This window comes from Mizuhopecten yessoensis, unplaced genomic scaffold (assembly GCF_002113885.1).
Source record: "Mizuhopecten yessoensis strain PY_sf001 unplaced genomic scaffold, ASM211388v2 scaffold5209, whole genome shotgun sequence".
In the NCBI taxonomy this organism is placed as follows: Eukaryota; Metazoa; Mollusca; class Bivalvia; order Pectinida; family Pectinidae; genus Mizuhopecten; species Mizuhopecten yessoensis.
In genome coordinates this window covers 65,377-80,518 of record NW_018405934.1, presented here as the reverse complement: position 1 = coordinate 80,518, position 15,142 = coordinate 65,377, and the positions used below count along the sequence as shown (strand labels likewise).

The 15,142-nt window shown below is 34.1% G+C and overlaps 2 protein-coding genes across 4 annotated transcripts in view; one reads left to right on the top strand and one right to left on the bottom strand.

The window, feature by feature from the left end:
- Positions 1 to 4,977, bottom strand: part of LOC110450411 (transmembrane channel-like protein 5) — a 39,203-nt gene extending 34,226 nt beyond the window's left edge. The window contains exons 1-3 of one of the 2 annotated variants that reach the window (XM_021497900.1): positions 4,876 to 4,977; positions 1,672 to 1,803; positions 874 to 970 (exon numbers count right to left, since the gene is read on the bottom strand). In XM_021497900.1, coding sequence (XP_021353575.1) covers positions 874 to 946 — 73 coding nt within the window. In that variant the 5' untranslated portion in view covers positions 947 to 970; positions 1,672 to 1,803; positions 4,876 to 4,977. Of the gene's footprint in view, positions 1 to 873; positions 971 to 1,671; positions 1,804 to 2,476; positions 2,580 to 4,875 lie in introns of those variants that run through there. The other variant, XM_021497901.1, reaches the window with a different exon arrangement.
- A 24-nt stretch (positions 4,978 to 5,001) lies between these two features.
- Positions 5,002 to 13,883, top strand: LOC110450412 (protein chibby homolog 1-like). 2 transcript variants are annotated; one of them, XM_021497902.1, is made up of 5 exons: positions 5,016 to 5,123; positions 6,814 to 7,007; positions 9,817 to 9,825; positions 12,064 to 12,179; positions 12,756 to 13,883. In XM_021497902.1, exons 2-5 carry the CDS (start codon positions 6,821 to 6,823, stop codon positions 12,834 to 12,836), a joined length of 393 nt encoding a protein of 130 aa, XP_021353577.1. In that variant the 5' UTR covers positions 5,016 to 5,123; positions 6,814 to 6,820; the 3' UTR covers positions 12,837 to 13,883. The 2 variants fall into 2 exon arrangements, with proteins under 2 accessions (XP_021353578.1, XP_021353577.1); XM_021497903.1 differs by lacking the exon at positions 9,817 to 9,825 and having other exon boundaries at positions 5,002 to 5,123.
- Positions 13,884 to 15,142: the final 1,259 nt, after the last annotated feature.

Genomic DNA, 15,142 nt, shown 5'->3' with positions numbered 1-15,142 from the left:
AAGTAAATATTTTACTTACTGTGGAGGTGTCTGTAAGAAGTAAATATTTTACTTACTGTGGAGGTGTCTGTAAGAAGTAAATATTTTACTTACTGTGGAGGTGTCTGTAAGAAGTAAATATTTTACTTACTGTGGAGGTGTCTGTAAGAAGTAAATATTTTACTTACTGTGGAGGTGTCTGTAAGAAGTAAATATTTTACTTACTGTGGAGGTGTCTGTAAGAAGTAAATATTTTACTTACTGTGGAGGTGTCTGTAAGAAGTAAATATTTTACTTACTGTGGAGGTGTCTGTAAGAAGTAAATATTTTACTTACTGTGGAGGTGTCTGTAAGAAGTAAATATTTTACTTACTGTGGAGGTGTCTGTAAGAAGTAAATATTTTACTTACTGTGGAGGTGTCTGTAAGAAGTAAATATTTTACTTACTGTGGAGGTGTCTGTAAGAAGTAAATATTTTACTTACTGTGGAGGTGTCTGTAAGAAGTAAATATTTTACTTACTGTGGAGGTGTCTGTAAGAAGTAAATATTTTACTTACTGTGGAGGTGTCTGTAAGAAGTAAATATTTTACTTACTGTGGAGGTGTCTGTAAGAAGTAAATATTTTACTTACTGTGGAGGTGTCTGTAAGAAGTAAATATTTTACTTACTGTGGAGGTGTCTGTAAGAAGTAAATATTTTACTTACTGTGGAGGTGTCTGTAAGAAGTAAATATTTTACTTACTGTGGAGGTGTCTGTAAGAAGTAAATATTTTACTTACTGTGGAGGTGTCTGTAAGAAGTAAATATTTTACTTACTGTGGAGGTGTCTCTATGTTCATTAGTATACATAGTCAGTCTCAGCTATAGCTAGCTAAATAATACAAAGCTCTTACCTGAGTGCATCTGTACTTGTTCTGGTGGCCCCCTGGGATCAGGATATCCATTAGGGTTGCCTCTATAATCCATCTTCTACCTCAGGGTACGTTACACCTTAAAGAATGATTCAAAATCAGTTTAATTCTCTCATTCTATATTATAAAAGTACTACATGTATTTCAACTCATCTAGAACAGATTGTATACTGGTGTTCAAGACAGTTTAATGTTAAAGTGTTTTTCCGACATGAATGGAACAAATGGAAAATATTCATGAAATATAATTCATATTGTATTACATACTGTACATGTATGTGAACATTTGTACCTAATACTCAGTATTTTCTGGTAGCAAAAGGGTCCATGACTTATCAACTCAAAGTTTACATCTAATTAATTGTTTATGTAAGATGTAAGTTTACATCTAGAATCAATATTTGAAAATTATAATGTTAAGTTAAAGCTTAAGCTTAAAGTATAAAGTTTTAGTGTAAAATTAATGTGTAAATCAATCATGTCAATTTAAATTAAGGGAAAGTTATAGTGTTACTTAGTAAGTTACAGTAAAATGTTTTAGTGTAAAATTATACACTCACAGTAAAGTCATAGCGTGTAAAGTCATTGTATAAGACATATACAAATATAAAGAAAGTGAGTGAAGCTCTTGTATATTTTTATGATTACCCAGTCAATAGGAACAATAATCGTGACCCTGCTGTTTAACCACTACAGGTAAAGGAGAAATAGAATCTGTACATGTATGACATTTAAATCTATATTTAGAACAGGGACAAGTTGCTTCAGTGATACACTTACCTCAAATAACTATAAATAGCTCTATATAAAAACATCAACCATGGTTCCACGCCCTGTCCAGATCTATTGTCCCGATTAACAGTCTTGTGTGGCTCGTGTCGCTCGTTTCATTACTCAAGTCAGTAAATGACACTGAAATGTGACATTGCTGGTACATTATAACACACCTTAAATGTTTATCATTTAATGTTAAACTATCAGGTACCAGGTACATTGTGTTGACTTCAGTGAAATGATCGTATACTCCAACATAGCCATATTTTACCGGAATATATATGAATATATATAAATACAAAAAGTGTATATATACCACATTTAAGAAGCCACAGTGTATGTACCCGGGGTATAATTCTGACTGTTGTGTATGTATGTAAGATATATGACTTTTTTAACTTTCGGTGCAGCTGTTTTTATATAGTACAGAAGTACACTATTCTGTAGTCTAAACAGGTTTATTTTCTGGGATACACAACTGCAATAGGTTAAGGAAAAGGAGTAGTAATCTTTACAACAGACTTGTAAAATAGGAAAAGCACAGGTTGATCTGTTTTGACAGGACTTTGTGGTACACCTTCTTATATTATACTCTAATATTCGATTTGGCATTTCTTTTATATACTTGTTGACATCTTCGATATAGGTATAAACTTATCCTACTGATACAAATGTATTACATCATGAAGTGAAGATTCTGATCATTTCATACAGGATCCTTTCATTCCTAACCAAATATCTAAAAACAATGTCATTTAGCTATATAAATCAGAAACTGATTATGAATCAAAGCAAATAGCTATAGCATTACCTTGTCCTGGCTGAACATCTTGCCAAGAAATCCACATGTAAGAACAGATAAAAGTTCTGGATAGGTTTCAATGTAAACACCGGAACAGTTTAAATCAATATTGACAACAGACTGTTTGTTATATGCATGGTTAGCCCAAAGCCAACTGCATGTACAAATGTTTCTAAACTGATCTTCACAGAGTATTTAAATAATTAAACATGATATTACAATATCAGGTTTTTGATGACTTGGTTATATGTAATATGTGTAATATCCTTTATTCATCCGATAATTTCATAAAGCTCACACCTATATAGACCTATTGCATAACTTCCTGGTTTGTAGTCAGACACTTGTACATGTGTGTAGTGTAGGTATATTGAGTCCAGTTTATCACCTAACCTTATAAGTATGACAATACTGTTTATATACCCCCTACCTGTGGTCTATACACAATCAGACCACAACGACCCAGGTCCTGTTGACATTATAAGTTTGATAATTACAAAAGAATCAATATTCAAATAGGAAGAATAAGTAGATATATCATTACCAAAATGAAGCACACACAACAATGTACCAAAGGGAAATAAGGACAGGCGACTGACAGATGGACCATGGATGAAAGGCGATTTAAACAGCCCACCACTGGTGATGGTGGGATGAAAATCAGGCAGGAAGCAAGACATTAATCATAACCTTTCATTCCTTCCACTAATACATTACTTAAATATAATCTGACATGAAGATTTGAATTTTAAAGGGTAGAGGATAGCTGGTTTGCACAAATCATTTTTTCCACAGCAATTTCAATGTTGCACTTAGATCTAGGGAAACATTGTGATAAGCATGGATTGAAAGATAAACACCGAAAGCTGTTTATCACTGAGAAACATCATTTTAAATTGACTAATATGATGAAAAAGGATGATTCTGACAATGTCATTAAAAGCCCAGGTTATTTTCTACAAAATTATTGCCACACACAACTTGGCAATTCTACTTCTTCTATGCTTGCACCATAAAAATAAAAGTTCAGTATTGCAAAACTACTGAAATTTGTATAAGGACAAAACTGTCCTCATCGTTAATTATTCTATAGCTAAATTAAGTGGTGATAAAGTCACTGCTTAGTATAACATTCAGAAATAATGAATAATTGCTGATGATTCGAATATACTATCAATATATGACGATCCAAAACCCTCATCATATTGAGTGTAATACTAAGTGATTTGGAAAGCTTTGGAATTACACCATTCATAGCCTAATGCCATTAAAATGAACATTTCTGACAAGTAGATAACTGCTAACAATATAGTCCAGGGCCCGTATTCATGAAACTGTTCAAGCATGGATTTTTTGCTCAAGTCTAATTTCTTGTTCCAGTTATAAATTATTTTAAAAAGTCTTATTTTGTTAAAGTTTTGGAGAAAAATTGAAGAAACTAATTGAAGCCGAATACTGTTGTCAATATTTTAATTTGACTTTTTGATCGTTGACATGATTTAGATGGGTTACAAGAAAGCTGACTTGAGCACAGAATCCATGCTTGAGCATGAGAACGGTTTCATGAATACGGGCCCAGCTCTAGGATGTTTTAAGGGAAAGATACTTGCATGACTCCTCCATCCTAATATCATACTTGTCAACATTTTAGTTTTGAAATTCCATGAAGGAGATTCCACATGCTCAAAATTAAAACAAAATGTGTATATATACCACCGAGATGAAAAAAATGTTTAATAAATAAAAGTGATGTAAGAACTCTCAAAGTAACCAAATAAAGTGAAATTGGACTGAAAATTAGTGACATCATTTTTTGTGTCACTATTTAAGAAAATAAAATGAGGTCAATTTATGGATTCCAAATATCAATATTTCATGAATATGGCAGAATATCATTTTTGTTAATGTACCAAAACTAATATATTCTGGTATATGATTGAAAAATATTTAGTATTCAACAGGAAAAGCACTGAACTTTTTCTATTTATTACATTTAAAGTGGGTACAGACGTTCCATCCAGTACTTTGCTGTTTCGGTACTAAGATATTTCGATCAGTACTTCTCTAAGACGTTTTGGTATGCTTCGCTATCAATTCAATATTTTGTATTATATAATAAAACTGTAATTTTGCTTCAAAACTACATCGTTGTCGTTGATTTTCCCAGTGTTCATCTATTTCATGCTCAAATTGTTTAGATGTCATTGCGTTCACTTCATTCAGTGGGAGGTTGTCCCACATATCAACAGTTCTCTGTGTGAGCTATGTAGGCCTAATAGGCCTGTTAGTTGTAATAGCCCACTAAACAGTGCACCTCATGTCCATGGTCCATCACCTGTGGTAACTGAATAAAAATATCTTTACTCTCTTTAGATGGTGACAATTGACATAATATACATTATACTTACGGTGATTCAAACGAACACCAACTGCACTGTCAACGTCGTGTATGAAAACAAAACTAACCTAAACGACTTCCGTATTTTCGTGCCGCAAGGGAGATGACTCGCGATTGCCAGATGGCGCTAACGTTTGTTGTCATCGCGCACTTCCTGTGACAAGTTTGAACAAAATTTTGGATGATGTCCATATGATACTGATAGCTCGCAAGATACTCCGATATACGCCGGAAAACAAAAAAGAACCACTTCATTAGGTAAATTTCAATTCATCATTTAATTAGAAAAGTGAGCATGTATTTCGATTATGCGTGTTCGGGGCAATCAATGTGTTGTAAATTGCCTGTCTAATATTCGCCTGCTCAGACTGTCGGACCATAGGGGCACGCAACTACTATATTATATTGATCTTGTTAGACTTTCAGTCGCTGGGTACGTTATATCCAATATTAGAATATAATGTACCCAGCGACTGAAAGTCTAACACGATCAATATTAATAGTAAAATTGGGATATAACGTACCTATCGACCCGAAAGTCTAACACGATCAATATTAATAGTAAAATTGGGATATAACGTACCTATCGACTGAAAGTCTAACAAGATCAATATTAATAGCAGTTGCGTGCCCCTATGGTCGGACGCAGCTAACAAACTGGAAGAGGACTTTCTCATGAAATCTACCCAAAATGAATAATAATCATAATTTCATCAAAAACTTTGTTCACACTAAATCCTTCAATTCCCAACCCCTTTTCCTTCACCCTTACAGCCTAACGTTAACCCCACCATTTCCTTATCTTTTTGCTGGATCTGTTTATCATGACACTGATTAGCTATTACGAGTCCTATTACAGTAGCTTAGTAGGGCCAGTTTGCTCACTTGTTGAAGGACTTGGTGTTTCTAAAAATAGAATTATGATGTGTCTCCAAACAATGCACCATCCCACTTCCAAAGTTTTTGTTTTTTTTCTCTCATATTGCTTACATCACTGTTTTGTAAAATAATAAAACAATTGTAGCCTTTAACTTCAGTCAATACCTGGATTTATCAACCCGAGAAAAGATATATTGACCGAGGAAGCAGTCCGAGGTTAATATATTTTTTCTATGGTCGATAAATCCAGGTATCGACCTTAGCCAAAGGCTATAATTGAATAATATTTTGATTTTAAAAGATTTTCTTTTGTGTTACCATAGCTACGATAACGTTAGCTTTCTGACGACGAGAGAAATTTTTTAGAGGAGGCAGGGTATTAATATTAATACTAGTGTAACCAATACAGCCCGCCCCTATGCCCCAGGGAGTTATATCATAAACTCCGTTTGTACAATATCGAATCTAAATTTGCAATGGATGCTGAAGACCAAAATTTGGTTCAAATTCTTCCATTCAAATGAAAGGGGATGGATTTCATAGATTTTCCTTTATTCCCCCCATTGAGCCTCGCCCTTCTGCCCCTAGAAGAACAACACCCAGGCCTTTGTTTATATAAAATTAAGTCCCCAAGCTTAGCCCAAGGATGCTCTAGACCAAATTTGGTTAACTCAATCCATTTGTACAGAACAGGAAGGTTCACCATTATTTCCCTAATCATGGATCCCACCCCTCGGCCTCAATCTGTCACTTGTGAAGACACATCTCAATAACGGGGAATAGGGATAAATGTTTAAAATCCTCCTTTTTCTGTACAACTGGAAGAATTCAAACCAAATTTGGTCTATAAAATCCTGTGTCAAAGAGAGTTCAATGTTGTAAAAATTGATAGTGTGGCTTTCTGGGGGCAGAAGGGTTGTGTCTCATTTGTTTATCTATATGTAACCAACAAGCATCTCTAGGCCTAGGGGATATGCTCAATTCATAGCTAATTCCCCACTGTAGTATTGCATGTCACTGTCCAAAATTCAGTCCTGTAACCATTGGCATGCAATTTCCACTTTTATAGAAAGAAAATGCCGCTGAATCTCTTTGGAAATAAGTTTTCTCCCAAGAAAACACCACCACGGAGAGCACAGTCATTATCAAATCTACAGTTAGATGCAACACAGTCCAAGGAGGAGTTTGGACCTGATGTGGGTCCCATCAAAGTCAGACTCAGTGGACAGGAAGTTACATTTGAGAATGGAATGTGGGTTCCAGGTAAATATAAGCATCAGAGGTCACTAAGATTGAATCAAAGATGTTATCTAACCAAAACCAAAACAATGTGCCTTAATTTGTTGAAGTTAATATATTTGTATAAATCTTTAGATTAACTTTCTATACTATATGCTAAAGGTCAACATAAAATTAATTATGAACAGGTAAATCTGCAATCAACTGAAAGAAGAAAGCTATTTCCAAGTTAAACATGGATGTGATGATTAATGGTCTGGGCTACATTCTGAGGTTAAATGATTAATTATGCCATGGTGTGTTTGTTGTCTGTCTGTTTTTCATTGTCTGGTTGTCTGTCATACATCAGTTTTTAGCTCACCATCATCTTTCTCAAAGAAATGTAGTTTCCCCTTGGTCCGTTGTTGTGCTTCTTTATTTTGGAGACTGATCGCATACTTGCCAAATCTCCCTATTTTAGAGGGAGACTCCTGATTTTGGACCCTAAAATTAAGCATTTTCAACCTGTGAATTTGCTAAACTAGTCCTATTTTATAAAATCTGATGATTTCATCTGAAAGAACAACTCAAAAGCGCCATGTAAATGTGTTGTTTCTTCCCTAGGGTGTACATACACACATTATTTTTGTAAATGTGTTATTTCTTCCCTAGGGTGTACACACACACATTATTTATGTAAATGTGTTATTTCTTCCCTAGAGTGTACATACACACATTATTTATGTAATTGTGTTATTTCTTCCCTAGGGTGTACATACACACATTATTTATGTAAATGTGTTATTTCTTCCCTAGGGTGTACATACACACATTATTTATGTAAATGTGTTATTTCTTCCCTAGGGTGTACACACACACATTATTTATGTAAATGTGTTATTTCTTCCCTAGAGTGTACATACACACATTATTTATGTAATTGTGTTATTTCTTCCCTAGGGTGTACATACACACATTATTTATGTAAATGTGTTATTTCTTCCCTAGGGTGTACATACACACATTATTTATGTAAATGTGTTATTTCTTCCCTAGGGTGTACACACACACATTATTTATGTAAATGTGTTATTTCTTCCCTAGGGTGTACACACACACATTATTTATGTCAATGTGTTATTTCTTCCCTAGTGTGTACACACACATTATTTATGTAAATGTGTTATTTCTTCCCTAGGGTGTACGCACACACATTATTTATGTCAATGTGTTATTTCTTCCCTAGGGTGTACACACACACATTATTTATGTAAATGTGTTATTTCTTCCCTAGAGTGTACATACACACATTATTTATGTAATTGTGTTATTTCTTCCCTAGGGTGTACATACACACATTATTTATGTAAACATACACACATTATTTATGGTTTTAATTCTGAACACGCGTAATCTCCCCGATTGAAATTTCAAAAAGTTGGTACATATGTGATTGGATAAACAAAATGTCAACCACTTTGGTTTTTGACAGTAAAGGATTGTTATCGCCATTTCTCAGGAAATGCTGGAGGGATCTTTCTCAAATTTGATATGTAGGTTCCCCTTGATCCTTAGTTTTGCATGTTTTATTTTGAGAGTGATCATAAAAACAAGATGGCTGAAGGAAGAACTGAACATATCTTTCTCATATTGCACAAACTCACTTTGAAGGTTATCTTTTATACACAGCAGTATTAAGTTCAGATAAGAGAAAAGGAGAGAAAAGATAAAACTGACAAAGAACTAATGAAGATGGTGCAATGGTGGGCATCAAGATCCATCTGGAATCATTTGTTTCGTTGAACAAAAACTTCTTCAGAACATTGGAAATAGGGTCATAATATTTGGCAAGAAGCTTCCTAAGATGAAATCCAACAAAATTTGCCAAAAAAAATGACTTTGAGCTACTCAAAAGAATCTATATTTTTAAAACATTCAAACAACTTCTTCTTAAAAATCCAAATGGCATAGAATATTGAATCTATATTTTTAAAACATTCAAACAACTTCTTCTTAAAAATCCAAATGGCATAGAATATTTGGTCAAAAGCTTTCTGGAAATTTGCAGACGGAAAAAATGTTCATATTCAAGGTTACAGGGGGTGTCAAAATTTGTATAAACCCACAAATAATTTCCTCTGAAGAACATCAAGACCTAGAGTCATTATATTTGACCAGTAACTGTTGGATTGGAATGCTTTAAACATTGGCTTCTATTTACGGTCACAGGAGTCAGATGTGTTCAAATCTATTAACAACTTACAAAGATTTTTGAGGTCTAGAATAATGTTATTATGTTATACTATCACTTGCTAGTGAGAAAAGTTATCAGGTTTGTTTGAATAAATAACTTGACCAACTTTGAGGGAATAAGTTGAAATCTTCAAACAAACATCTGTCAGCATTACAGTATTTGTTTAAGCCTGTAGTGTTAGCTAGCTTGCTATCAAGTAAGGTTAAATGAGTTTTTCCTAGGCACGCTTTGAAGTTCACAGATGTTAAATGCATTTTGAAAACAGCATTAAATATCAGATAAGCGATGCTTGCCCGTTAGGCCTTTTGTTATGAAAATTGGCACACATGAACAGTATGATGGTAGCTGCAGTGGTAGTTTTATGTACATGTGGTAGCAGTATGATGGTAGTTGCAGTGGTAGTTTTATGTACATGTGGTAGCAGTATGATGGTAGCTGCAGTGGTAGTTTTATGTACATGTGGTAGCAGTATGATGGTAGCTGCAGTGGTAGTTTTATGTACATGTGGTAGCAGTAGTTGTAGTTGTGTTTGTATATTTTAAAATAAGGAAGGTTTATATATTGTAATTAATGTATTGTGTAAAACATTAATTGTTTTAGTATCAGATGGTAAGTAGTACTAGAGTAGATGAATTCTAAAACTCTTTTAATACTATCTGTAATTAATTTATATTTTAGTTATTAACTCATCAGTTCCAAATTTCATGTATAAACGCTAATTTAATTTGGAATAATAATTTTCAAAGGGTTTGCAATTAAAACAAGTCCTTTACAATTATTCTATTGGTGTAAGACCTACTGATTAATTATTTATTAATGATAATTTTGTTTCATTTCAATGTTTTTAACCACAGATTGAGATACATAGTCTATTTTTACTGCTTCTAATGTTTAATTATAACTCTCAGTATCTTAGCAAATCTTCAAAATGATTTGATCATCAAGATGTTTGGGCAAATTATAAAAGATGGCAGGTTAGCCATTCCTTGGACTGTAAATTTTGATTTTCGTTCATTGTATTTTTGTAGTACATGTACAAATTTTCACAAGTACAAAAGATGATAATAAGAACTTCCAATAGTGGACATGAACACACAATTTTACATTATGTATGAATGATTCCAGAACATAAACAGTGTTTGTTGATATTTCCTGACTTACTCACAGTCTATATTTTGAGGTCACCTGAGCTTTGCTCAAGTGACCTATTCTGATCGCTTTCTGTCCTTCATCATCCGTTGTGCGTAAACTTTTTACATTTTCAACTTACCAAGAACCAGATGATGGATTTTTTTTCAAACTTGGTCATCATCCTTAATACCGGTAGATGAGGCTACAAAATTGTAAAATTGGGATTCCTACCCCAACCCCTGGGGCCAGGGCGGGGTCCCTGAGGGAAAATTAACCAATATTTCAAATATCTTCTTCTCCAGACTCAGAGGTACTACAGTCAATTTCAGTGCATGGATAGAAAGATCATCAGGAGCTTTATTGAAAGTGTCAATTTCAGGATCCCAAGACATCTGTTCTCCTTTGGGGAGGGGGAAAAGTTTACTATAGTTTTTATAGGGAAATGACACTTTTGGGTATATTTTATCCTTTTCAGCAGAAAATTATTCAAACTTGGTCAGAATCATCTTTGGTAGATGAGGGTATTACATTGTAAAAATTGTATTCCTGCCCCATCACCAGGGGCAAGGGCGGGGCACCAAAGGGAAAACTTACCAATATTTTAAAATTCTTATCCTTTGATGACATGACAAGTATTGTATTTCACTTAGTTTACATACTGATTCCCACATCACATCTCAACAATAAAATTGAGCTACCAGTACCTATGATATAACTCAGATGACCGCTAAGGCCCTTGGGCCTCTTGGTAATGCTCCTTGTTAGTACCCATTATTTGACCAGAGGTATCAGCTACTAAATGTGTTTCTTTTATAGTAAATTCTGTACAAAGGGTGAAAGGGGTAGTGTCTAGATATAACCCTATATTAATGAATTACTAACAATAACATATTTTGAAATTAAGTTAATGATTTATCGATTTTCTGACCATATGTCCTGGTATTAGGACGCTGTGGTGTGTATAGTAACAATGAACCAGACAATGTAGTGAATCATTCATGAGCTCGGTTATAAGATGTATCGACACATGTTAGCCTATGTGTCAGCTTCATAATAACTGTGTAATTATCTGTATACAAACAGGTACTGAATTTCTGTCTGGAGGCCAGTTCTATTGACCATTGTACAATCTAATACTGTTTTGGAACAAGAATGTGATACATGTAATAACAATTATCTCTAATAAATTGTACCAGTTATCAGTGTGTTTTAAGGTCAGAACATTGATTAATTAGTGATCAATGTCAACATTAGATTAATTAGCTGGAGATAATTCTTAATCCTATGTTGCAAGTAAATGACATTTTTTCAGATAATTTGAATTTTGTTTTTGTTTTTAGAAATAAATAAATAATATATAAATATATAAGTAGAGTTATCAATATGCTATTATTAGATTTTATTATAAAAATGTAAAATTGTATTAACATTCAACTGACACTGACAGATTACATTGAGTTCAGAATGCTTCGTTAAACGACCTTGATGGACAGGTTTTCATTTTAGTGATACATACATATGTCCTTGATACCAGGTCAGAGTATTTCAGATGTGTCCGGTACACACACAAAAAAAGCCACATTTATTTCAACACCACATTGTTTAGTCTCTTTCTATATATAATTACCAGTAATGAGAACTGTTGTCTTGTAATCCTGATTTCTGTGGTGAGTAATAAACTAAGAATGTTTGGTAACACTTCCTTTATTTTGACAGAGACGGGTACTAGTGCAGCTAGTCATAAAGAAGTGATGAAACTAAGGAAGGCCAACCAGCAACTACAAGAGGAAAACAACTTACTCAAACTGAAAACAGATATACTACTGGATATGGTAAGTAGTAGGTAGAGACAGGCATGCTTCAGGAATAGTTTTCTGTTGTGGTCAGGTTATGAGGTGATCCAGTCAATAAACAGGAGTTATATATACAATGTATTTGCTTGTTCACATGTAATGAAAAAAACATGGAAAAAATATAAACTTTTTTATTATACAACAATTATGAAAAAAGTTGTTACAACTTATATTAATCACTCTTGTTGGCGCGGGGGGTGTTAATGTGGGAGGAAACCGGAGAAAACCCACATGGTGGGGCAGGTGAACCCATGCCTTATCACATCCTACTTTATTACACATGCAATAAATAAGACAGGTCATCCCTGATTTATATCATTTTTCGAGAATAACAGACTAGTTACTTTAATCATGAAACTAACAGTGTAGACAATCATAATCAGATCAGTCTTCTAAGTAACCTGTCTTAACCAAAGCCTGCCTCATCTGAACATCTGTCCACTCTGATTGAAAGTTGTGTATTTGACACAGGTTTCACTGTATTTATATACAGTTGAATGAGTAAGAACTGACTCTTTGTTTAAAATTAATATATTGTATCAACACATATTTCAGCTAGCGGAAGCATCAGCTGTGTCTCATTACCACGAAAATGAACTGAAGCAGTTAAAAGCACAAGCTGGGAGAAGAAAATAACCGAACATCAAACTGGTAACAGCACAGACGCAGTCACATATATAGGATGGGAACAGTGGACCAATGGGGAGCCTGTAGTGTCCTCCAGGGACATCAGTATCACAGGGCCGTAGAACTGAGACAGACACAACTTCACTCATTTGGTATCTTGTGAACAGAATCTTTCTACACCATGTTTCTCATCACATATCTAGTGTAGTCCAGCAAGTGAGGGATATTTGTTACGTGTACTTTGGATAGAAATATAAACAAACTTTCACTTGGCATTTCTAAGCAATTGCTATCCGTCCAAATCTTGTTTGACCCATGAGTTGTTAAAGGAAGATTAACTTGGCAAATGTGTTTGTATCGTGTGTGATACATATCGGGGCTAACATTATACATGTAATGCATGTATTAATGTATTTAACTATAGGATATTTCAGTTGTTTACCAGAGTACATCATCCAATTGATTGTAATTCAAGCCAATGATATTTGTTTGGCGGGCGTATAATGTTGTGTCTGTGATATTTTAAGTTAGTGAGGAAGTGTAACTGCATGTATTTAGTTATACAAACAATATTTATTACATCCAGAAGTACTGTTAATTTGGCCTTGTGATCTGTATAGACTGTCATTGGTAACTTAAAATGTGGTAAATTAGATGTTTAATACAGATTTGTTTTTTGGTTCATTTTGAGCACTGTGAAAGATATTCTGTATATTTTCAATTCAGTAATGATTGACCCTGTACCATCTTAATTACATCAACGGACATATATATATGCTTTCTTAACTTATACTTAATTTTAAGTCCAAGGACTAATTATATATTGGAATTTTGAACTTAAATCATGCAAGGAAGAATGCAGTAAGATTCTTTTCCAGAATTTCTCTACTATTGTCACTAATTGAATGGAGATATCAACAGTATTCTTAATACCACAGTTATTTCTGTTTAACAACAATTGAACTATTGTTTTGTAGAATCTGACCATGTCCTCCGTAAGTTTATTTTTGTGAATATATTTATATCATGACAAAATAAAAATGTGATTTAATATAATTTATGACATTCTTGTATTTATTATTCAACAATGTTTGTACGTGTCTTGTCTAAACTCGGGGAAATTACTTTAAGGTGGTTAATATTAAATAGATTATGGACATATATATTAACCCAATCAGGAGTGTGGGAGGAGCATTACCTAGAACACAAGGGCACCTTATCCCCCTGAATACCTCCACATGGTGAGGGTGTCTGTTGGAGGTATATGTGTTCTGCTTGTTAGCTCATTATACCCCCTGCAATGAAGTTAGTGGGGTAAACTGGAATCAGCTTGTCCGTCCGTCCATCCATAGAAAAAGTTTGTCCGGACAACTCCTTCTAAAGTAATGGCCCAATTTTAACGAAAGTTTTCAGATATGATAACTACCACCCGATATTATGCATTCACTTATTTTTTTCCCCAACCCTTTTAAGCTCACCTGGCCTGAAGGGCAGTGTGAAGATTTTACTTTAAACAACTTCTTAATAACCAAAATGCCCAGGTGATGATATTTGGCCAGTAGCATGCTGCGATGAAGGGCTACCAAGTTTGTTCAAATGAATGACCTTCACTCATATTCAAGAATACAGGGGGCAATTCTCTGGGAAAACCCCCCCAATTTTTTCTGAATAACCAAAAGGCCCAAGATGATATAAACCTTTCAATGACATAATCTCAATAAAAAGGTCTAGTGTGGTGATATTTGGCAAGTAGCATATTCAACGTAATGACCTTGTTCGACTTTCAAGCTCACAGGGGTTAAATGTTTTCAAATCTTTTAACAGGTTCTTTTGGATGACTTATAGTCATAAATACTGATATTTTGTTTGTAGCTTTAGATCACTTTTAAGGTAACAAGTGTAGTTAATACCAAGTGTGATGCAGGCCCATTAGGTCTCTTGTTTATGGAGTTATGGCCCTTTGTTGAATAAGAGGCCCATGGGCCTAAACGGTCACCTGAGTCCTACAGTATTTATTTTTGTTGTTGAAATATGTACCAATTTCAGTACAAAATAGTTAAGTATAACGTTAACTTAAGTTTGTCAGGACCATGAGCTGATCATTCCTAGACCGAGTTTCAGTTAAATCGGCCTATTAGAACTTGTTTTTAAGTTTGAAATACTTTTTTGAAAATGGCGGCCATATTGAATTTCTGATCGACCCGAAAAATAACAACACTTTGTCAGGACGATGAGTCGATCATTCCTACAAAGTTTCAGTTCAATCGGCCCTGCAGAACTTGACTTTTAAATTTGAAATAGTTTTTCAAAATGGC

What these genes read in the sequence shown, in the direction of transcription:
- LOC110450412 (XM_021497902.1), top strand. Translation starts at nt 6,821, where the DNA reads ATGCCGCTGAATCTCTTTGGAAATAAGTTTTCTCCCAAGAAAACACCA. An exon ending in CAGATATACTACTGGATATG is followed by an intron (nt 12,180 to 12,755) that starts GTAAGTAGTAGG and finishes CACATATTTCAG; the next exon opens with CTAGCGGAAGCATCAGCTGT.